The following is a 20,247-nucleotide window of genomic DNA, read 5'->3' as shown; positions in this document are numbered from 1 at the left end:
AAAGATCAGCACACAGAATGAGAAGAAGGAAAAGCTGAGCTCCAGCTGCAGAACAACAGAGGCTGAAGATTAGCGTCAGATCCGTAGGAGAAATTCAGACAATGGTCGTCCGTCTCTCTTTCCGAATCCTCAGCTGTCTTGCGTCGCTCTGCCTCAGCGCTTCCCAGCCCCCGTTTCATCCAGCGACTCATCGACAGTGTGAGATATGAGCTCCAAACACTCAGCCGACTGGATTCCGTACAGGTACAATGGCCTTCATTGCTCCAGCATGTTAGAGCTCCAGTCTGATGTCTGGTTTGGTGTGTGTGTGTGTGTGTGTGTGTGTGTGTGTGTGTGTGTGTGTGTGTGTGTGTCTGATGCATTCAGAGCACACGGATGTTTCAGAGCTTCATATTGTGTCAAATTGTTTTAGCTAGAAACCTTCGTTAAAGCAGTTGTTGGTTGCTGCACTTTTCTGTTCAACTTGTTTTATTCTTGACACCGGAACGAACTTCCATGTGTGTGTAGCGATGTCTGTGCCGACGAGTCCACGTTTTTCATCTGAGTTTGAATGAGTTTGAATTTTACACACTTGAAGAATCTGGGGTTCATTCCTTCTTTTCCAACATGCTCCCACTTCAGGGATCTTTCAGAGTTTCCTATTTAATGCGTAAAGGATGAAGTCAGGGTTATGAGCACTTTTCTTCTCTGTGGGTGAAACAGGGATCAGTGTCTGTTCTCTGTGTGAGTCTGAGGAGCTGCTGCTCAGACCAACACTGCTGCTGCTGCTGCTGCTGCTGCTGCTGCTGCTTCCAGGAGAACCTCATTGCCATGGCTGCACTGCTTCTCGTCTCTCATTGGCTCCTGGTTGCTATAAGTTACACAGTTCATTTGCCATCACTTGTTTATTGAAAGATTGCATCAGGGAGCAAGCGCTTGTCTTCTGTTCTGTATGTAACGATTGTCCCTGCACGTGTCCTGTTCTGAACAACATCTCTAGTGTTCATTTGGGCGTTTTATTCTCGCTCCTCTCTTTTAAAAGAAAGAACTATTTTGGGAGCTGCTGTGTAGGCTTCAGAACCCTCACAGAAAATCTCACAGGGGCTGAAGTGCAGCTCGAAGAAGAGACAAAAAAAGATCAAAGAAAAGAGTTATGAAACAAGGATCGTCTCAGCTACCTGTGCATCTAAAGTGAAAGATGATCTTGCTGTTCTGGATTTTTGTTCAAATTTCCATCAGTTGCTAAATTTTGAGCACATGTTCAGCAGGTTAGGACCTGAGAAGGAACTGCTCCCAGATCAGCTAGGACAATCCACATTCTGAATTATACTCCGTTTACCTCAAATTTACACTAATTTACATGTTTATTAGAGGTTTATTAGTCACTGCTCTCAGATAAAGATTTGTGAAACCACTGACTCCAGATCAGCTCTTAGTCCCACATGCTTCATTTCTGCTGTTCAGACACTCATTTTTAGCAAAGTTAAAGGAGAACAGTTTAAAGTCTTGACTCCAGACTAACACGTGACCATAAAACATACAAAAACTCATCAAGATGTACAAGTGTTTGTGAAGTGCTCATGTTCACCGTACACTGGAACATCTTTAACATCTTACTTATTATAATGTATACAATCTGTCAACACAATAGCATTACATCATCACCATAATAACAACAATAAATAATAATAATAATAATAATAATAATAATAATAATAATAATCTGTTATATTGTACCTTTTACCTGGATAACAAAGATACTTTAAAAAGACTTTAATAAACTTTAATAAAGTTATTGAGTAGTAAATAATAACTTGCTCTTGAGAACACAAATCTAGGGTCTTGATCTTCTCATAAACCTTGTCATAAACCGAGTGCCTCTTTTTCTGGACCTGCTTCATCAATCCTGATGGTCTACTCCTGGCTGGAGTCAGTTGTGTGTTCTGGTCTTCATCAGAGATCATTTGAAGACTTCAGAAGGAAGGAATCAGTGTTGAGTTTGTGGTGAACTCAGAGTTTGTGCTGATCCATTAGTTCACTCAACTATAAACTGTTGTAGGAAGAATATTATTTACATTGACATTCATTCATTCACTCATTCATTCATCTTCTACCGCTTATCCGAACTACCTCGGGTCACGGGGAGCCTGTGCCTATCTCAGGCGTCATTGGGCATCAAGACAGGATACACCCTGGACGGAGTGCCAACCCATCACAGGGCACCTGAGATACATTGACATTATTTACAATAACATTATTTACATTTACATTATTTACTGTAGAGTGTCACCCAAATGAGGATGAGGTTCACTACTGAGTCTGGTTCCTCTCAAGGTTTCTTCCTCATATCATCTCAGGGAGGTTTTCCTCACCACCGTCACCTCAGGCTCGATCATTAGGGATAAATGTTAGAGATAAATAATATATTTAGTTTATTTTGTTTCTTTTCTTCTGTAAAGCTGTAAAACAATATGAATTGTTAAAAGCATTAAATAAATAAATCGAACTGAAATGAATTGAATAAACACAAGTGAAATATCTACTTGACCTTCCGTGAGACCATCACATCAATTCTGTGACCAACTTTGTAAAGTTCCAGTATAAACTTACATCTTTATGTCTGTGTGTTGAGTTATATAGCAGCTGAACATTTCAAGTGACTTTGTTATATTTTCACGTTTACATCTTCCACAGCTGGCCACATGTGCTATTGGTCTCATCTCCATCTCGTTCCTGTAACTCAGACTCGACTTAAAGTGTTATTAGAGCTCATAGAGACCGGTCTTACCTTCAGAGACCATCGCTGATGGCAGTAATGATGTGATTATCACTTACTGCTGATGGAGTAGTCGTGTGTTCAGTGGGTGGTGTGAAGTTTTAGTATCAGATTATTACAGCATATGATCTGAGATTCTGGAACCCAGAAACCGCTTGAGATCTGCTATGTGGGCTAACTAGAAATACACACACATGCTTATGCACACACACGCACACACTCACTCACTCACTCAGACACACACACACACACAGTGTGTGTACATGTGAGTGGCAGACTCTGTGTCTGTGTTTGTGTGTGTGTGTGTGTACATGTGAGTGGCAGACTGTGTGTATGTGTGTGTACATGTGAGTGGCTAACTGTGTGTGTGTGTGTGTACATGTGAGTGGCAGACTGTGTCTGTGTCTGTGTGTGTGTGTTTGTGTGTGTGTGTACATGTGAGTGGCAGACTGTGTGTGTGTGTGTGTGTACATGTGAGTGGCAGACTGTGTGTGTGTACATGTGAGTGGCTGGCTGTGTGTGTGTGTGTGTACATGTGAGTGGCTGACTGTGTCTGTGTGTGTGTGTGTGTGTGTGTGTGTGTGTGTGTGTGTGTTTACATGTGAGTGGCTGACTCTGTGTGTGTGGGTGTGTGTGTGTACATGTGAGTGGCAGACTGTGTGTGTGTGTGTGTGTGTGTGTGTGTGTACATGTGAGTGGTAGACTGTGTGTGTGTACATGTGAGTGGCTGGCTGTGTGTGTGTGTGTGTGTACATGTGAGTGGCTGACTGTGTGTGTGTGTGTGTGTGTGTACATGTGAGTGGCTGACTGTGTCTGTGTGTGTGGGTGTGTGTGTGTACATGTGAGTTGCTGACTGTGTGTGTGTGTGTGTGTGTACATGTGAGCGGCTGACTGTGTCTGTGTGTGTGTGTGTGTGTACATGTGAGTGGCAGACTGTGTCTGTGTGTGTGTGTGTGTGTGTGTGTGTGTGTGTGTGTGTGTTTACATGTGAGTGGCTGACTGTGTGTGTGTGTGTGTGTACATGTGAGTTGCTGACTGTGTGTATGTGTGTGTGTACATGTGAGTGGCTGACTGTGTGTGTGTCTGTGTGTGTCTGTATGTGTACATGTGGGTGTCTGTGTACAGTCGTGCGGTGTTAATGAAGTGTTAATATCTAATGTCTTTTCTTCTTTCTGAGATGTTTCATTAACGTCACAATAAATGGATATAAAGTATGATGTCTTCTTTCATTAATGTAAATTACATTTGTTGTGAAAAAGAAATAAAAAGGTGCCTATTGGTGTGAGTAAAGTCTTTAACACGATGTTCAGTACTGACTCAACAACCCTTTAGCTACAGAATTAACACCACTACAAAATGTAAGCTGTCTAATCCTCTAATACACTCTGAGATCAATTCAAATCCATCATGCTTCATTTCCTCCTCAGAAGCTCAGCATGAACATTTCAGCATGTCTCATATGATTAGAAGGAAATAGATGAGAACCAGGGACAGTTCAAAGGCTGTGTAAAGACCAGTGGCTACTACAGAACCTGAAAGAGAACCTCCGGTGACTTGTCTTATTAACATAGCAGCACGTCATCATGTCTCACATCTCTGTGAATGAAAACCAGAACAAAAATCAGTGTGTGTGTGTGTGTACATGTGAGTTTCTGACTGTGTGTCTGTGTATGTTTGTACATGTGAGTGTCTGACTGTGTGTGTGTGTGTGTGTGTGTGTGTGTGTGTGTGTGTGTGTGTGTGTGTGTGTGTGTGTGTGTGTGTGTAAATATGTGAGTGTGTGAGAGTTCAAGTTCGAATTCAAGTTTATTTGTATTGCGCTTTTTACAATTGACTTTGTCTCAGAGCAGCTTTACAGAACATAAACATAGAACAGAAGATTATTATAAAGAATAATATAAAGATTAATATTATACAAAATACAAGATTAATATTAGATATATTTAAATGTGTTTGTATTTATCCCCAATGAACAAGTCTGAGGTGACTCAGGTGACTGTGGGGAGGAAAAACTCCCTTAGATGGTAAAGGAAGGAACCTTGAGAGGAACCAGACTCAAAGGGGAACCTCATCCTCATCTGGGTGACACTGGGGGTGTGATTATAAATATACAGTCTGATAAATGTTGTATTGATGAGGAGATTGTTGTCCTCAAAGACCACATGGAGTTACATCTCCTCTTTAGTATAACATAGTCTAACTGGAGCTGGTAGATCTCTAGATGTCTCAGGATTCTCAGAGTCGGCCTCGTCTCAGTGGAGGTCCAAAATCTTCATGTCTGGATGCCTCGGGATGGGGAGAAAGAGAGAAGCAGTGAAGAGGGATTAATGTAGCTGCTGTTCATAATATTAGCAAGATATTTTGTGATCTCAGAGAGCGTGAAGGATTGTAACGTGTTAGAAGACTAGTTATATACATGGGAGCTAAACCATTAAGAGCCTTGTACGTAAGTAGCAGCAGTTTGTAATCAGTTCTAAACTTAACAGGTAGCCAGTGTAGAGATGATAAAATTGGGGTTATATGGTCATACTTTCTTGTCCTAGTGAGAACTCTGGCAGCTGCATTTTGGACTAACTGTAGCCTATTTATTAAAGATCAAGAATCAGGTCAAGAAGCTTTTATTGTCATTTACACCATATCTAACTGTTACAGTGACATGAGACGACGTTTCTCCAGGATCATGAAGCTACATAAAACACACACAGAGCTATAAGGACTTAGTAAGTTAGTCCTAGATACATAAAGTGTATCTGTACAACCTGGTGTACACAGTGTAGGACAAGATAAACAAGACAGACAAGACAGTGCAGGACAAAAGACAGTGCAGGACAAAAGACAGTGCAGGACAAAAGACAGTCAGGACAAAAGACAGTACAGGACAAAAAATTACAAGACAATACAAAAAGACAATACACATAAGACAATAAACAGAAACAGTGGTGACCAGTGTATATACTGTATGTCCAACAATATTACATGTGCAGTAATACTGTAATGAACACAGTGTTATAGCAGCAGGTCCCTGAGATAATGTAAAGTATTGTGCAAAACAGTAAACGACTGAAATGTGAGACAGTGTGTGCAAAGAGCAAAAACAGTGTGTAAACAGTTTGATGGATGTATATTGGAAGTGTGTGTATTTGGTGTAGGTCTGTGCAGTCCATACAGGTGATGTGTGTGTGAACATTGTGCTCAGTACAGTACAGTTATTAAGGAGTCTGATGGCTTGTGGGAAGAAACTGTTACACAGTCTGGTCGTGAGGCCCGAATGCTTTGGTACCTTTTTCCAGATGGCAGGAGGGTGGAGTGTATGTGAGGGGTGTGTGGGGTGAAGAGTGTGTGTGAGGGGTGTGTATGATGTAATGAGTGTGTGTGAGGGGTGTGTGTGGTGAAGAGTGTGTGAGGGGGGTGTGGGGTGAAGAGTGTGTGAGGGGTGTGTGTGATGCAGCTGCTCAAGATGATCTTAATGGTCCCTCTGTAGAACATGGTCAGGATGGGGGGAGAGCTGACTCGTCGTTCTTGTTGATGAGACCCACCACAGTCGTGTCATCGGCGAACTTGATGATATGGTTCAATCTGTGCATTGCTGCACAGTCATGAGTCAGCAAGGTGAACAGCAGTGGACTGAGCACACAGCCCTGAGGGTCTCCAGTGTTCAGTGTGGTGGTGCTGGAGATGCTGTTCCCGATCCGGACTGACTGAGGTCTCACAGTCAGGAAGTCCAGGATCCAGGACAAAGATACGGGACAACCACCTTTAGTATTTGAGTGGCTGACTGTGTCTGTGTGTGTATATGTGTGTGTGTGTGTATGTGAGTGGCTCTCTGTGTGTCTGTGTATGTGTGTGTGTGTGTGACTGTGTCTGTGTGTGTATATGTGTGTGTGTGTGTATGTGAGTGGCTCTCTGTGTGTCTGTGTGTGTGTGTGTGTATATACGGTATGTGTGTGTGTGTGTACATGTGAGTGGCTGACTGTGTCTGTGTGTATATGTGTGTGTCTGTGTGTATATGTCAGTGGCTGACTGTGTGTCTGTGTGTGTTTATGTGTGTGTCTGTATGTGTGTGTGTGTGTACATGTGAGTGACTGACTGTGTGTGTGTATGTGTCTGTGTGTGTACATGTGAGTGGCTGACTGTGTATGTCTGTGTTTATTTGTGTGTACATGTAAGTGGCTGAATGTGCATGTCTATATGAGTGTATGTGTGTGTGTGTGCACATGTGAGTGGCTGACTGTGTGTGTATAGCTGTGTGTGTGTGTGTGTAAATGTGAGTGGCTCTCTGTGTGTCTGTGTGTGTATATAACTATGACTGTGTGTGTGTGTGTGTGTGTGTGTGTGTGTGTGTGTGTGTATGTGTGTGTGTGTGTATGTGTGTGTGTGTGTGTGTGTGTGTGTGTGTATGTGTGTGTGTGTGTGTGTGTGTGTGTGTGTGTGTGTGTGTGTGTGTGTGTGTGTGTGTATGACACAGTTCAGTTAAATTAACTTTATTTGTATAGTGATACAGTGGACACTGAGCTTTACAGAAATAAACATATTATTTTATATAATTATTATTTTAACTCTTGTTCCTCCTGTTGTGTGTGTGTTCAGCAGTGAATGTCATGTCCCACTCCACAGTGTTGGTTAATGAAAGTGTCTCATATGAAAGTAGACACTCAGGACTTTAAGGGTTAAAAGGTCTTGTTTCGTTCTGTGTCTCTGCAGCACCTTGGATGATGAGTGCAGTAACCTGAGACAGCAGAAACTGGACAGACAGGTGAGACTTCAGCTCATGATTCATCACCTGGGACTCAAATAATTGTGTGTATGTGTGTTTCTGTGTGTGTCAATTATTTTAGTCCCAGGTGACAAACACATGCACACACATATACACACATATTTGTGTGTCTGTGTCTGTGTAGATCCAAGATGGCAGCACATCAGTAGCACACAGCATACAGGCGATCACGAACTACAAGACAGCTTCACCTGCTTGTGATTCAATTCATTCACTCACTCATCTTCTACCTCTTATCCGAACTACCTCGGGTCACGGGGAGCCTGTGCCTATCTCAGGCGTCATCGGGCATCAAGGCAGGATACACCCTGGACGGAGTGCCAACCCATCACAGGGCACACACACACACACACACACACACTCTCATTCACTCACACAATCACACACTACGGACAATTTTCCAGAGATGCCAATCAACCTACCATGCATGTCTTTGGACTTTCTCAGCCTCACACTGTCTCACATTTCAGTTGATTGCTGTTTTGCACAAAACTTTAACATTATCTCATGTTACTGCTATAATAATATGTTCATTACAGTATTTCTGCACACGTGATATTGACTGGACACACAATATTTACACTGGTGCTGTTTCTGTTTATTGTATTGTATTTTTTGTCCTGACTGTCTTTTGTCCTGCACTGTCTTTTGTCCTGCACTGTCTTGTCTGTCTTGTTTATCTTGTCCTACACTGTGTACACCAGGTTGTACAGATACACTTTATGTATCTAGGACTGACTAACTAAGTCCTTAGAAACGTCGTCTCATGTCACTGTAACAGCTAGATATGGTGTAAATGACAATAAAAGCTTCTTGGGGTGACTTGTATATGTCTGTGTGTCTATGTGTATATGTGTGTCAGTGTGTGTATGTGTGTGTCTGTGTATATGTGTGTGTCAAGTGTGTATGTGTGTCTGTTTTATGTGTGTGTCGGTGCGTGTGTGTATGTTTATGCATGTCTGTGTGTGTCTGTGTGTGTATGTCAGTGTGTGTGTGTGTCTGTGTATATGTGTGTGTCAGTGTGTGTCTGTGTATATGTGTGTGTCAGTGCGTGTGTCTGTGTGTGTGTCTGTGTATGAGTGAGTACTCCCTGTATGAGTATGAGTAATCCCTGTAATTTTAGGAAGGAAATTAGACTGTGTTTGTGTGTGTGTGTGTGTGTGTATGTCTGTGTGTGTGAGCAGGTGAAGTTGTGTTTTTAAAGTTTGCTAAAGGTTTTGAGCCACAGTGAGTGTGTACGTGTAGAGATATAGTCTGACTGTAATGTGACAGACTCTCTTATCCAGAGCGACGTACAAAAGTCCTTAAGTCTCTATCATTGGACACATTAACTCTGGTTCACTCGGTTACATACTTAATATACCATGAGTCTAAAACATTATTCAAAGTTTGTTTTATTATTATTATTATTATTATTTTATATAAATACATACATACAACAAACAGAGAGGAAGTGCTAGTTGAGGTCTTTAACCATCTTTACTGTGTTCCTTTAACAGCACATACTGTGAAAAGCTTACAGTTTATTTTGGGAAAAGAAATCAGCATTTAATTTCCCTGAACCTAATATTGTTCTGTTTTTGTTGTGTATAAATGTCAGCTGTTCCGTATACAGTAAGTGTCATCATTAGGAATTATGAACACTATTCAGACTCCATCCATGAACCTTCACTTGGTTTTTCAGGTAGAAGTTCTCAGCAGCCTGATGATGATGTGTGTGTTATGGTGGTGACATGAGAGATGCTGTATGACTGGTTTCAATTCTGGGTTAATGTGTGTGTGTGTGTGTGTGTGTGTGTGTGTTTTGCCTCCACATCCACCTAGATCAGGATGAAGCTCTCTCAGAGAAAGAGTGAGAGTAATGTAGTGCTTATGTGTGCTTGTTCATGTTCCAGAGGGCTCTGTTAGAGCAGAAGCAGAAGAAGAAGCGTCAGGAGCCCCTGATGGTGCAGTCAAACCTGGACGGTCGCTCTCGGACCCGCAGGACGCGACAGTGTGAGGAGCAGGCGCCACTTGTCGAGTCCTACCTCAGCAGCAACAGCAGCACCATCTACCACGGTAGAAACCTCAGTGTTATCTTTCAGGTTCCTCTCTATACTAGAGTTAGAAAATGTATAAAAATAAATGTAAATGTGTTGGCAGGAAAACAACAGCATCTGAGCTGAGGAAGAATTTCTCTTTAATATTTACACAGTGATGTGTGAAATCTATTAAAAACTAAAACTTTTACAAGGTGTATAGTGTAATGTTTCCATCCACGTCTCCTTCTCCTCACATCCTCCTTCTCTTCTCCTCTCCGTTTCCTCTCTCCACATCACTGACTGTCGGGATCTCATTGTCTGATTTAAAGGTGATCAGATTTAAACAGGCCTGTGTGATTAGACAGTACGAGTTTGGGGTTTTTGTTTGGTGCAGGATGTTTTGAGCTCCTGCTGATTTTATTAATTTTTTATTTTATTGTATTTATAATTATTTTAGGTCTGTACATCAGTGTGAAGTCTTTAAGATAACTCCAGAGAAGCTCCAGAGAAGCTGTGTAGCTGAATTACTAAACATTATTTGTTCTTGTAATCACTTAAACCTTCTTTAAACAGAAGCCACTTCAGTTCCTCATCACTCTCTCAACATAATGCTAACTAATAAATATTATCATAAAGATCGAAGTTCTAACTTCACCTTTATTTTCACACTGACTCCACTGTGTCTGGTGTTTGTGTTTCTCCCATGGTGCTCCTCACCTCCTTCCCTGTAGTACAAGAAGCTGAGCAGGAGGAGGACAAGGCTGTAGCGGAGGTTCAGGTTCCATGTTCAGCTAAAAAATCCAAGCCACTCACGTTGACCCCACAGACGGGCAGCACCAAGAAGGAGAAAAAGGGCAAGCACAAAGGTCAGTGGGCGGACCTTCATGCTGTGTGTGTGTGTGTGTGTGTGTGTGTGTGTGTGTGTGTGTGTGTGTGTATGTGTGTGTGTGTTTGACATGACCAGAACTTCACAGTTTTAAAACTACACTTTCTTTTTTTAAATTTTGGGAATTAGCGATTTATAAACAATGAGTCAGTTTTAGTGGAATTTCTGCATCAGGATACTAAAACAGCTCAAGAAGTGAAAGAAAGCAGCAATGACGACTGAAAATCAGCTGAAAAATAACAAATGTATTTATTATAACCTGTTAGAGGTCTTGATGTACACGGATCACTACTGAGGTTGTGGGAAGATTGCAGTAGTTTGACATCAACTTCAGCTGAGATGTTCTTATTTTACACTTAACCACGAGTTGTTCATTAACACCACACACATAGTGCTGCTTTAACACTTTCTGTGTAACATCGGGGTAAAAATGTGTTAAAACAAAAGTGTGTGTGTGTGTGTGTGTGTGTGTGTGTGTGTGTGTGTGTATGTGTGAAAATAAAAATGTCTTGAAAATGTAATGAGAAAGTTTCTCACAATAATGATGTCCTGGTGAAAAGGCTTGCATTTAATCTCTCTTACTGTATAAACCAGTGTCTAATCTATAGTGTCTAATCTCGTGTCTAATCTCTAGTGCCTAATCTCGAGCATATCTCTAGTGTCTAATCTCGTGTCTAATCTCTAGTGTCTAATCTCGTGCATATCCCTAGTGTCTAATCTCGTTCATATCGCTAGTGTCTAATCTCGTGCATATCTCTAGTGTCTAATCTCGTGTCTAATCTCGTGCATATCCCTAGTGTCTAATCTCGTGCATATCTCTAGTGTCTAATCTCGTGCATATCCCTAGTGTCTAATCTCGTGCATATCCCTAGTGTCTAATCTCGTGCATATCTCTAGTGTCTAATCTCGTGTCTAATCTCTAGTGTCTAATCTCGTGCATATCCCTAGTGTCTAATCTCGTGCATATCCCTAGTGTCTAATCTCGTGCATATCTCTAGTGTCTAATCTCGTGCATATCCCTAGTGTCTAATCTCGTGCATATCCCTAGTGTCTATAGCATTTAGGTTTTTTGACGTCTCATCAAGAAATCAGCATTAGACTTGATTAGACTTACAGAGAATAAAACTTTAGTCAGACTAAAAATGATTTTGTCGTGTTAAATGTGTGGGACAGAAGCCCTTATCTAGAGCAACTTAAATAAAAACTACATTTTATACAACTGCGTAATTGAGAGTTAGGGGCCTTGCTCAGGGTCCCAGCAGCTGGGAGATGAACACATGACCTTCTGATCCAGCACTTTTACACCTTTAACATTCCCATGTTTAATAAACACTAAATAATATAGAATTATATAATATATAATATTTATGTAAAATAGTTTTTTTTTATATTTCTATATAATTTATTATTTAGTTTTTCAAAGTAAATTATAGAGAATAAAACTTTTTAAATTAGAATTTTAAAGTAGATGTGTGTCAAAAAATAGAAGAATTTAGTATAATTACTAAATGCATCTGTATAATGATTGTATTGAATCAGTGTAATGAATCATTGTAATGAATCAGTGTAATGAATCATTGTAATGAATCAGTGTAATGAATCATTGTATTGAATCAGTGTAATGAATCATTGTAATGAATCAGTGTAATGAATCATTGAAATGAATCAGTATTATGAATCAGAATAATGAATCAGTGTAAACTGGATTAATATGTAATGATTCAAATCTGGTAGATCGATCTATCTATCTATCTATCTATCTATCTATCTATCAGCTCTACAGGGGTATACTTACTTTTTCTCAGCTTTCTAAATGTTGGTTTACTTTTAGGAGACAAAAATACTACATGTTAAAATCTGTTGATTTACAGATTTTATTTAACATGGTTTTGTTTTTCAGATATATTTTTTCTTGTGAATTTTCTGAATCTCTTACTTGTCTATTTCAATCTTTTATTTTTTTTTCTTTCTTTTTCTCTCTCTCTCTTTTCATCATTTTCACTTGAGTTTTGTGTTTTATTAAATCGAATGGTCTGTTAGATCTTCTCTCAGGGACATCAGCCATGTTGGTGGTCATTTTTCTGTAAATGCCACAACAATTATCCTTCAATCACATCACTCCTGCAGAAGTGAGATGTCCTCCAGAGAGTGTGAGAGGCTGAGCTCCTGCACGTCTGCCTCGGGTTTCAGCAGACCTGCTCTTTTAACATGTCTTGACTGGAGGTGTAATTGAGGTCTGAAGTGCTTGAGCGACTGCTGGACAGGAACATTAGGGACATAATGTTTCTCTGCTCAGAGAAACACAAAATCTCTCTGACAGGAGAACCTCACAGAAGAGGAGCAGCGATTAGCTGAGATTGCATTAGAAGATCAGTGTGAAGGTCAGAGGTGCACAGCGGTCACCAGTGTTGTGTTCTTTGGACTTTTTGTATGCTGAACATCTTAACATTTTTTTTTTGCACATGTCTTTGTGTGAAACCGTGTGTGTGTGTTGCATGTGAAACTGTGTGTGTGTGTGCTTGTCTCAGCATGTGTGTGAGTGGATCAGGCTCTGAGGTTGACCATCAGTTGCTCGTCTGTCTGTGTTTTGGTCATATTGCAGGAACTCACGGACCAGCCGCATTCCAGGACGAGGCCCAGGAACTGAGCAGCCAGATCCAGATCCTCACAGTGGGACATTCTGCTGGACATGACAGTGAAACTGAGGTCCAGAGCAAAGCCGTCTCTCAGAGCAAACAGGACCTGAGGGTCACGATGCTGAAGAAAGGTACAACTGATCCGCTTACATGCTGAGGAACCTGTAGATGCTAAACACCTTTTTTAGGAAGGAATTAAAATTTTAAAACGCAGGAGAGAAAAATGGTGCAGATGTTCCTCCTGAAGAAGAGATCACTTTCATAAAAATGGACACGAACACAGAAGCAAACCATCACAAATCTCACATTAACTCCACAGCAGAAGCAGAAATTTATTTCTTGAAGCAGTCAGAAGACCCGGTGTGATGTTTGCAGTATTTTTAAAGTTTATGTTCAATGACTATGAAATGAGAAAGTCTTGATGGTTCTACAGGTATCTCCAGCAGCATGAATTTTGATGAGGAAGATGATGATGATGATGAAGAAGTGAGCTCCAGTTCTTCTCAACTCAACAGCAACACCAGACCAGGCTCAGCCACCAGCAAGAAGTCCAACAAGGTACAGCAGAGTTCAGGTGCACTTTCACTCTCTGTGGAGAGTTACTCATGTCTCCGTTCTCACCTAAACTATGGTAACTTCAAATTCAATTTCAATTTATTTTCAACTGAAGAGAAAAAATGAATAAATAAATAAATATATTATTATTATTATTATTATTATTATTATTATTATTAAGAAGAAGAAGGAAAACTAAGAATAAAAATAAATAAATGAATACATACAATTAAAGTTTAAAATTAATTTAATTTAAAATTAGTTAGCTGTTGCACCTCCTCTCTGTATGCTGACTCGTCATCCTTGACGATGAGACCCACCACAGTCGTGCCATCGGCAAACTTGATTGTAAGTTAGCAAGGTGAACAGCAGTGGACTGAGCACACAGCCCTGAGGGTCTCCAGTGTTCAGTGTGGTGCTGCTGGAGATACTGTTCCCGATCCAGACTGACTGAGGTCTCCCAGTCAGGAAGTCCAGGATCCAGTTGCAGAGGGAGGTGTTCAGTCCCAGCAGGATCAGCTTCCCAATCAGGTGCTGAGGGATGATTGTGTTTAATGCTGAACTAAAGTCTATGAACAGCATTCGTACATAAGTGTCTTTATTGTCCAGATGGGTGAGGGCTAAATGAAGGGCCGTGGCAATGGCATTGTCTGGGGAGCGGTTTGGAAGATTCGCAAACTGTAGGGGGTCCAGTGAGGGTGGTAACTGGGTCTTGATGTGCCTCATGAAGCACTTCATAATGATGGGTGTGAGTGTGACAGGACGATAGTCATTGAGGCAGGACACTGTAGATTGCTTCAGAATGGGGACAACGGTGGTTGTCTTGAGGCACATAGGAACAACAGCGCTGCTCAGGAAAATGTTTAGCAGTCATCCACGGCTTCTGGTTGGAGCGTGTGGTCATATTCTTGGAGACTCTTCCAAGTTGACGGAGTCGCTGTTGGTTGCAGCATGTTCCAGTCAGTGCACTCAAAGCAGTCCTGAAGAGCAGAGGTGGCTTCTGCTGGCCAGGATTTCACCTGCTTTAGAACTGGTTTAGAACATCTGACGAGTGGTCTGTATGCTGGAATTAGCATAACAGACATGTGGTCTGAGTAGCCGAGGTGGGGGCGGGGCTTTGTGTATGTGTAAACAATGTTTGTGTAAACACGCTCCAGCATCTTTTTCCCTCTCATTGCAAAGTCCACATACTGATGGAATTTAGGGAGCACTGATTTGAGCTTTGCATGATTGAAATCTCCGGCGATGATAAACAGTCCTTCAGGGTGAACATTCTGCAGATCGCTAATAGCCTCATAGAGTTCACATAGAGCCTCTTTAGCTTTAGCACTGTGGAGAATTTACACTCTGATAATGTAAACCATGGTGAATTCCTGTGGTAAATAAAGTGGCCTGCATCTAACAGTCACAAACTCTACTAGTGATGAACAGTAACTAGAAACCTGCACAGAGTTCTTGCACAATTCTGTGTTGATGTAAACACACACACCACCACCACGAGTCTTACCGCACGGAGCTGCATTTCTGTTACTAGGTGAGCCCATCTAGCTGAATGGTGGTGTACGGAACTCTGTCACTGAGTCACGTCTCTGTGAAAACAAAAACCCAGCAGTTTCTAAACTCTCGCCGTGTAGAGCGTTTGAGTTGAGTCTTGTATTGATTGTCCTTAGCCCTGACTTTGTTCTATGTAGCATCCTGATCCTGGAGAAATGTTGTCTCATGTCACTGTGTACTGCAACAGCTATATATGGTGTAAATGACAATAAAAGCTTCTTGACTTGACTGGTGTGTGTATGTGTATATGTGTGTTTTTGTGTGTGTATATGTATGTGTGTGTGTATGTGTGTTTATGTGCGTATTTTTAACCAAGATGGTGATGTTGGCTGCTTTTTTTTCCCACCCCAGACAGCTAAATTTTTTCACTATGCCCATTATTACATACAGTATTACAGAGAAACTCATTTCTATTGGTGTACAACAAACTCACCAGGTCCTGAGGAATAACAACGGATGCGATGTGATTCGGTGACTATGAGGGAAATGAGTCGGCATCAGGAACAAGCTGTGAGCACGGGCATAAAGGGCTCCCGTGTCTAGTATCCTTTTAGCCAATGTTCAGTCTCTGGAAAACAAGCCTGATGACCTCAGGGCCAGGATAAAGCTCCAGAGGGACATTCAGGACTGGAATCTTCTCTGCTTCACCAAGACATGGCTGAACCCAGCGGTGCCGGACAATGGAATCAGGGAAGACAAGAGGTGGTGGAGTGTGTCTGATGGTAAACAACAGCTGGTGCGACAGTGTGAGCATTGTTCCTCTCTCACAATCCTGTTCACCCAACTTGGAAATTCTAAGCGTTAATTGTCGCCCTTTCTACCTTCCTCTGGAGTGTAGTTCAGTCATAGTAAGTGCTGCTTACAGTATATTCCACCTCAGGCAGGCACAAACACTGCATTATGGGACCTACATAAGGCTTACACCTCACAACAAACACTGCACAAGGATGCTGCACTCATTGTGGCAGGGTATTTTAAGAGTGCCATGCGTGTACTGCCAAATCTCCACACACATCACCTGCCCCACCAGGGGCAACCGGACACTGGACCATTGCTACACTCCATACAGAGACAGCTACAAGGCTCAATCATGTCTGCTGTTTGGTTAATCAGACAATGCCACTATTTTCCTCATGCCTAAATACAAACAAAGGCTAAAACGAGAAGACCTGTTTCAGAGGGAGGTTGAGCGCTGGACACTTATCGGGTAAGTAGCGGTTGATACAGTTCACAAAACCATCATCAGGATGTTTCCCAACCAGAAGCTGTGGGTGAATAAAACCTTCTCAGAAATCCTGGTCCGCTGCATGGGGCTCACCACCAGGAACATAGATGACTATAAAGCTGCATCCTACAACGTGCGCAGAGCAGTGATAGATGCAAAGCGTTGCTACGGGAAGAAACTGGAGACACAGTTCCAACACTGGGGCTCCAGGAGCATGTGGCAAGGACAGAGTATCCTCCAGAGCAGTGAATGCGGACACTTCTCTGGCAGATGAGCTGAACACCTTCTATGAAGCTGAACACCTTCTTAACACTAGAACCTTTAGTTCGCATACCGTCCCAACTGCTCCACCAAGGATGCCATTGCATACCTTTACCACACCACCCTGAGCCACCTGGACAGCAGAAAAGGGGAAAATGCTGTTTTTAGACCACAGTTCAGCATTTAATACCATAATTTCATGCACACAACTGAGACTCAGTCCTTCTCTGTGTCACTTTATATCCACCTTCCACAAGCAGTTCGGGTGGGAAAACATGTCTCACCCCCCCTCATCCTTAGCACTGGAGCCCCACAAGGTTGTGTACTGAGCCCCCTGCTGTACTCACTGTACAATCATGACTGTGTGGCCACTACCAGCTACACCAACATCAAGTTTAGCATCAAGTTTGTTGCTGTGGTGGGCCTCATCTCCAACAACGATGAGACTGCATACCTACAGTAGATTAAGAGCCTGGAGACATAGTGCCAGATGAACTCCTTCTCAATGCCAGCAGAACGAAGGACCTTATAGTGGACTTCAGCACGAAGCAGAAGAGAAAGTACCATCTGTTAACAATCAATGGGACTACAGAGGAAAGAATGAACAGTTTTGGCTACCTGGGTGTTCACATCTTGCAGGATCTGTAATGGTCCTGTCACATCGACACTCTGGTAATGAAGGCTCGGCAGCGTCTATTCCACCTCAGATGCTTAAGGGACTTCAAACTGCCCCATAAGGTGCTAGAAACTTTCTACACTTGCACCATTGAGAGCATCCTGATGGGAAGCATCACAGCCTGGTTTGGGAACAGCACCAAGCAGGACAGACAAGCTCTCCAGAGAGTGGTGCGGTCAGCCGTATGAACCATCTGCACTGAGCTGACTGGAGTCGATCTACAGCAAGCTGTGCTGGAGAAAAGCAGGGAAGATCGTGAAGGACCCCAGCCATCCCAACAACGGACTATTTTCTCTGTTGCCGTCTGAAAAGCGTTTCTGTTCCCTGAAGGCAAACACAGAGAGAATGAGGAGGAGCTTCTTCCCACAGGCCATCGGAGTCCTCAACCAACAGTACATCTAGAACCAGGTCTATATGGACTCCTACTCACACATGACACTACTACCTCACACTGCACATATCACTTTTCACACTGGTCACTTTACATATTAAATTATGTAAGTTATATTCAACAAACTTATCTGCATTCCGACCCCATTCATTGCACATTGTACGGATCTGTTTTTTTCTTCTTACTTTTTGTACTTTGTATTTATCCTAAGATCCTAGATCTATGTTTATTGTTTATTTTGTCTTTCCTTATTTATCCATTTATTGCACTTTCTCTTTTCACTACAAGGAACAGTCATAAAACACATTTCACTACGTCACATCGTGTACACGTGTGTGTATGTGTACGTGTGTGTGCGTATGTGTGTACATGTGAGTATGTATATGTATGTGTATGTATATGTGTGTATGTGTACATGTGAGTATGTATATGTATGTGTATGTATATGTATGTGTATGTATGAGTGTGTGTATGTGTGTGTATGTGTGTGAGAGTGTATGCACTTCCTCTCATGTTTAAAATCTGTCCTGGATTCAGCTCTGTGTCTAAAAATGTCACACTGAGCTCATTTGTTTGTCTCCTCTGCCTCATGCACTGGCTTTGGACTGAATAAAGCTGGTTATTCTGTGTATATAGATATAAACATAAATAGAATAACAAAAACTGTCTGTGTTTTATATATATATATATACACACTTGCAGGAAACAGCTTCAGCTTCAACTTTGGTGACAAATGAGCCATCCATCGATGTGGGAGATCTGGAGGAGTTCACCTTGAGGCCAGCACCACAGGGGGTCACTATCAAATGCAGGATCACACGGGATAAAAAAGGAATGGACCGGGGAATGTACCCAACCTACTACCTCCATCTCGAAAGAGAAGATGGCAAGAAGGTGAGAAAAGTTGTCCATTTGTCTTTATTTGATCAAAGAGCTTTTGTTTGAAGGCCTCCAGCGCTGCTGTGTTCCTGTATTGATACAGTACATCTGAACAGAAGTACAAACACTTCTTTTCTCATTATATGAGAAGTGCCCCTTTTCCACCAAAAAGAACCGGGTGCTGGTTCAGAGCTAGTGCTGGTGCTGGTTCAAAGTTGGTTCCAATGGCGAACCTTCTAAGAACCGGTTTGCCTTTCCATCAGTTAGAGAGCATCACAGAGCCGAGTCTGACGTCACTGTATACGTGTCACGTTACACAGCAACGTTAGCGCAGCGGCGGCAAACACATCATCAACAACAATGGCGGATGTTGCTTTACTGTTAATGCTCATGGCTTTGTGAACCTACATTAACACCCAAACGCAGCGAATCCAACGTGTACGTGCAGCTCCATGTAATCTGTATAAACGGAGGTTGTAATGGAGAAAGTACATAACGTTATTTTATCATTAACACAGAAAAAAGTTAGCCTTAGCATGTAGCTAACTACTATCATGTGTGCTGATAATTGATCATATTGCGGTAAAGTAAAAGTGTATTAAACATTAGTATACTTAAGGTACATTATCACATGTGCTAACAGTTGCCCCGCCCACAGCCCCACCCACAGCCCCTCCCACAGCCCCTCCCACAGCCCCTGACACAAACGGTTCTTAAGTCTAGACCAGCAGCATTTTGGTGCTACTTAAGAACCACTTTTCCTGGTTCAGAGCCGGTGCTTTGGCTGTCTAAAAAGAAAGAACTGGTTCTAAATTAGGCTCCGAACCAGCACTCAAACTCAAAGGGGCAACAGAGACACTGATGACGAGCCACAAGCACAAATTAAAAATGAGCCATTTTCATTCATCAGAGAGAGATTTACTCCTGTTTATATTTAAAAATGCCAAAATTTTCAAGTAGTAAATACTTTTTCATATTTTTTTATAAACAATTTGTGAGTTTCTATGAAACACGTCCCAAGCTCAGAGTCTGGTTTCACTGAGATTGGCTGACCTCATTAATATTCATGAAGCACATTCCTAATCTTCATGAATATTCATTAAATCAGAAAATTTTGAGTTTGCAGAATAAATGAAGGGGTTTATTTTGCTCTTGCAGACTGAAAAGCATTTTGAAAATGCTGTGTTTCTGCCTCTACTGAGAATCAGTGTATTTATTTAGAACACTGCCTCAGATAGTAAAATCTCTCACACACTGAGGTGTGATGATGAAACGTCTGAACCATCATCGCTCAGACCTGCTGCATATTTTATTAATATGAATGTATTCTATTTTATTCAGTGGTTCATTAAATTGCCCCTTGTTGTGTTGTAGATGTTCCTTTTAGCTGGTAGAAAGAGAAAGAAGAGCAAAACCTCCAACTACCTGATCTCCATCGACCCCACTGACCTGTCAAGAGGTGGCGAGAGCTTCATCGGGAAACTCAGGCAAGCTTTAAATTCCATAAGCAGATTGACACAAAGCAGAAGCAGAACACAATAAAACACAGGAAATGATAGAAACTAGACCTGCTGATAGAACCTTCATAATGTTTGGAGCAGAAGAAAGTTAAAAACTAAAGAGGAACCAGTGGC

General features: G+C 41.8%; 1 protein-coding gene across 2 annotated transcripts in view; it reads left to right on the top strand.

Moving 5' to 3' along the window:
- tub (TUB bipartite transcription factor) overlaps window positions 1–20,247 on the top strand; it is a 57,843-nt gene that overhangs the window by 29,978 nt on the left and 7,618 nt on the right. The window contains exons 1-8 of one of the 2 annotated variants that reach the window (XM_060865675.1): window positions 1–243; window positions 7,457–7,508; window positions 9,425–9,587; window positions 10,282–10,416; window positions 13,039–13,203; window positions 13,506–13,630; window positions 18,437–18,628; window positions 19,988–20,100. The exon at window positions 1–243 is cut by the window's left edge and continues 54 nt beyond it. In XM_060865675.1, the coding sequence (XP_060721658.1) occupies window positions 206–243; window positions 7,457–7,508; window positions 9,425–9,587; window positions 10,282–10,416; window positions 13,039–13,203; window positions 13,506–13,630; window positions 18,437–18,628; window positions 19,988–20,100 (983 nt within the window). In that variant the 5' untranslated portion in view covers window positions 1–205. The remainder of the gene's footprint in view (window positions 244–7,456; window positions 7,509–9,424; window positions 9,588–10,281; window positions 10,417–13,038; window positions 13,204–13,505; window positions 13,631–18,436; window positions 18,629–19,987; window positions 20,101–20,247) is intronic. The other variant, XM_060865665.1, reaches the window with a different exon arrangement.

The sequence above is a fragment of the Tachysurus vachellii genome, chromosome 1 (genome assembly GCF_030014155.1).
Source record: "Tachysurus vachellii isolate PV-2020 chromosome 1, HZAU_Pvac_v1, whole genome shotgun sequence".
Taxonomy (NCBI): domain Eukaryota; kingdom Metazoa; phylum Chordata; class Actinopteri; order Siluriformes; family Bagridae; genus Tachysurus; species Tachysurus vachellii.
Note: the sequence above shows the minus strand (reverse complement) of the source record. Positions and strands in the feature narration are given on the sequence as shown.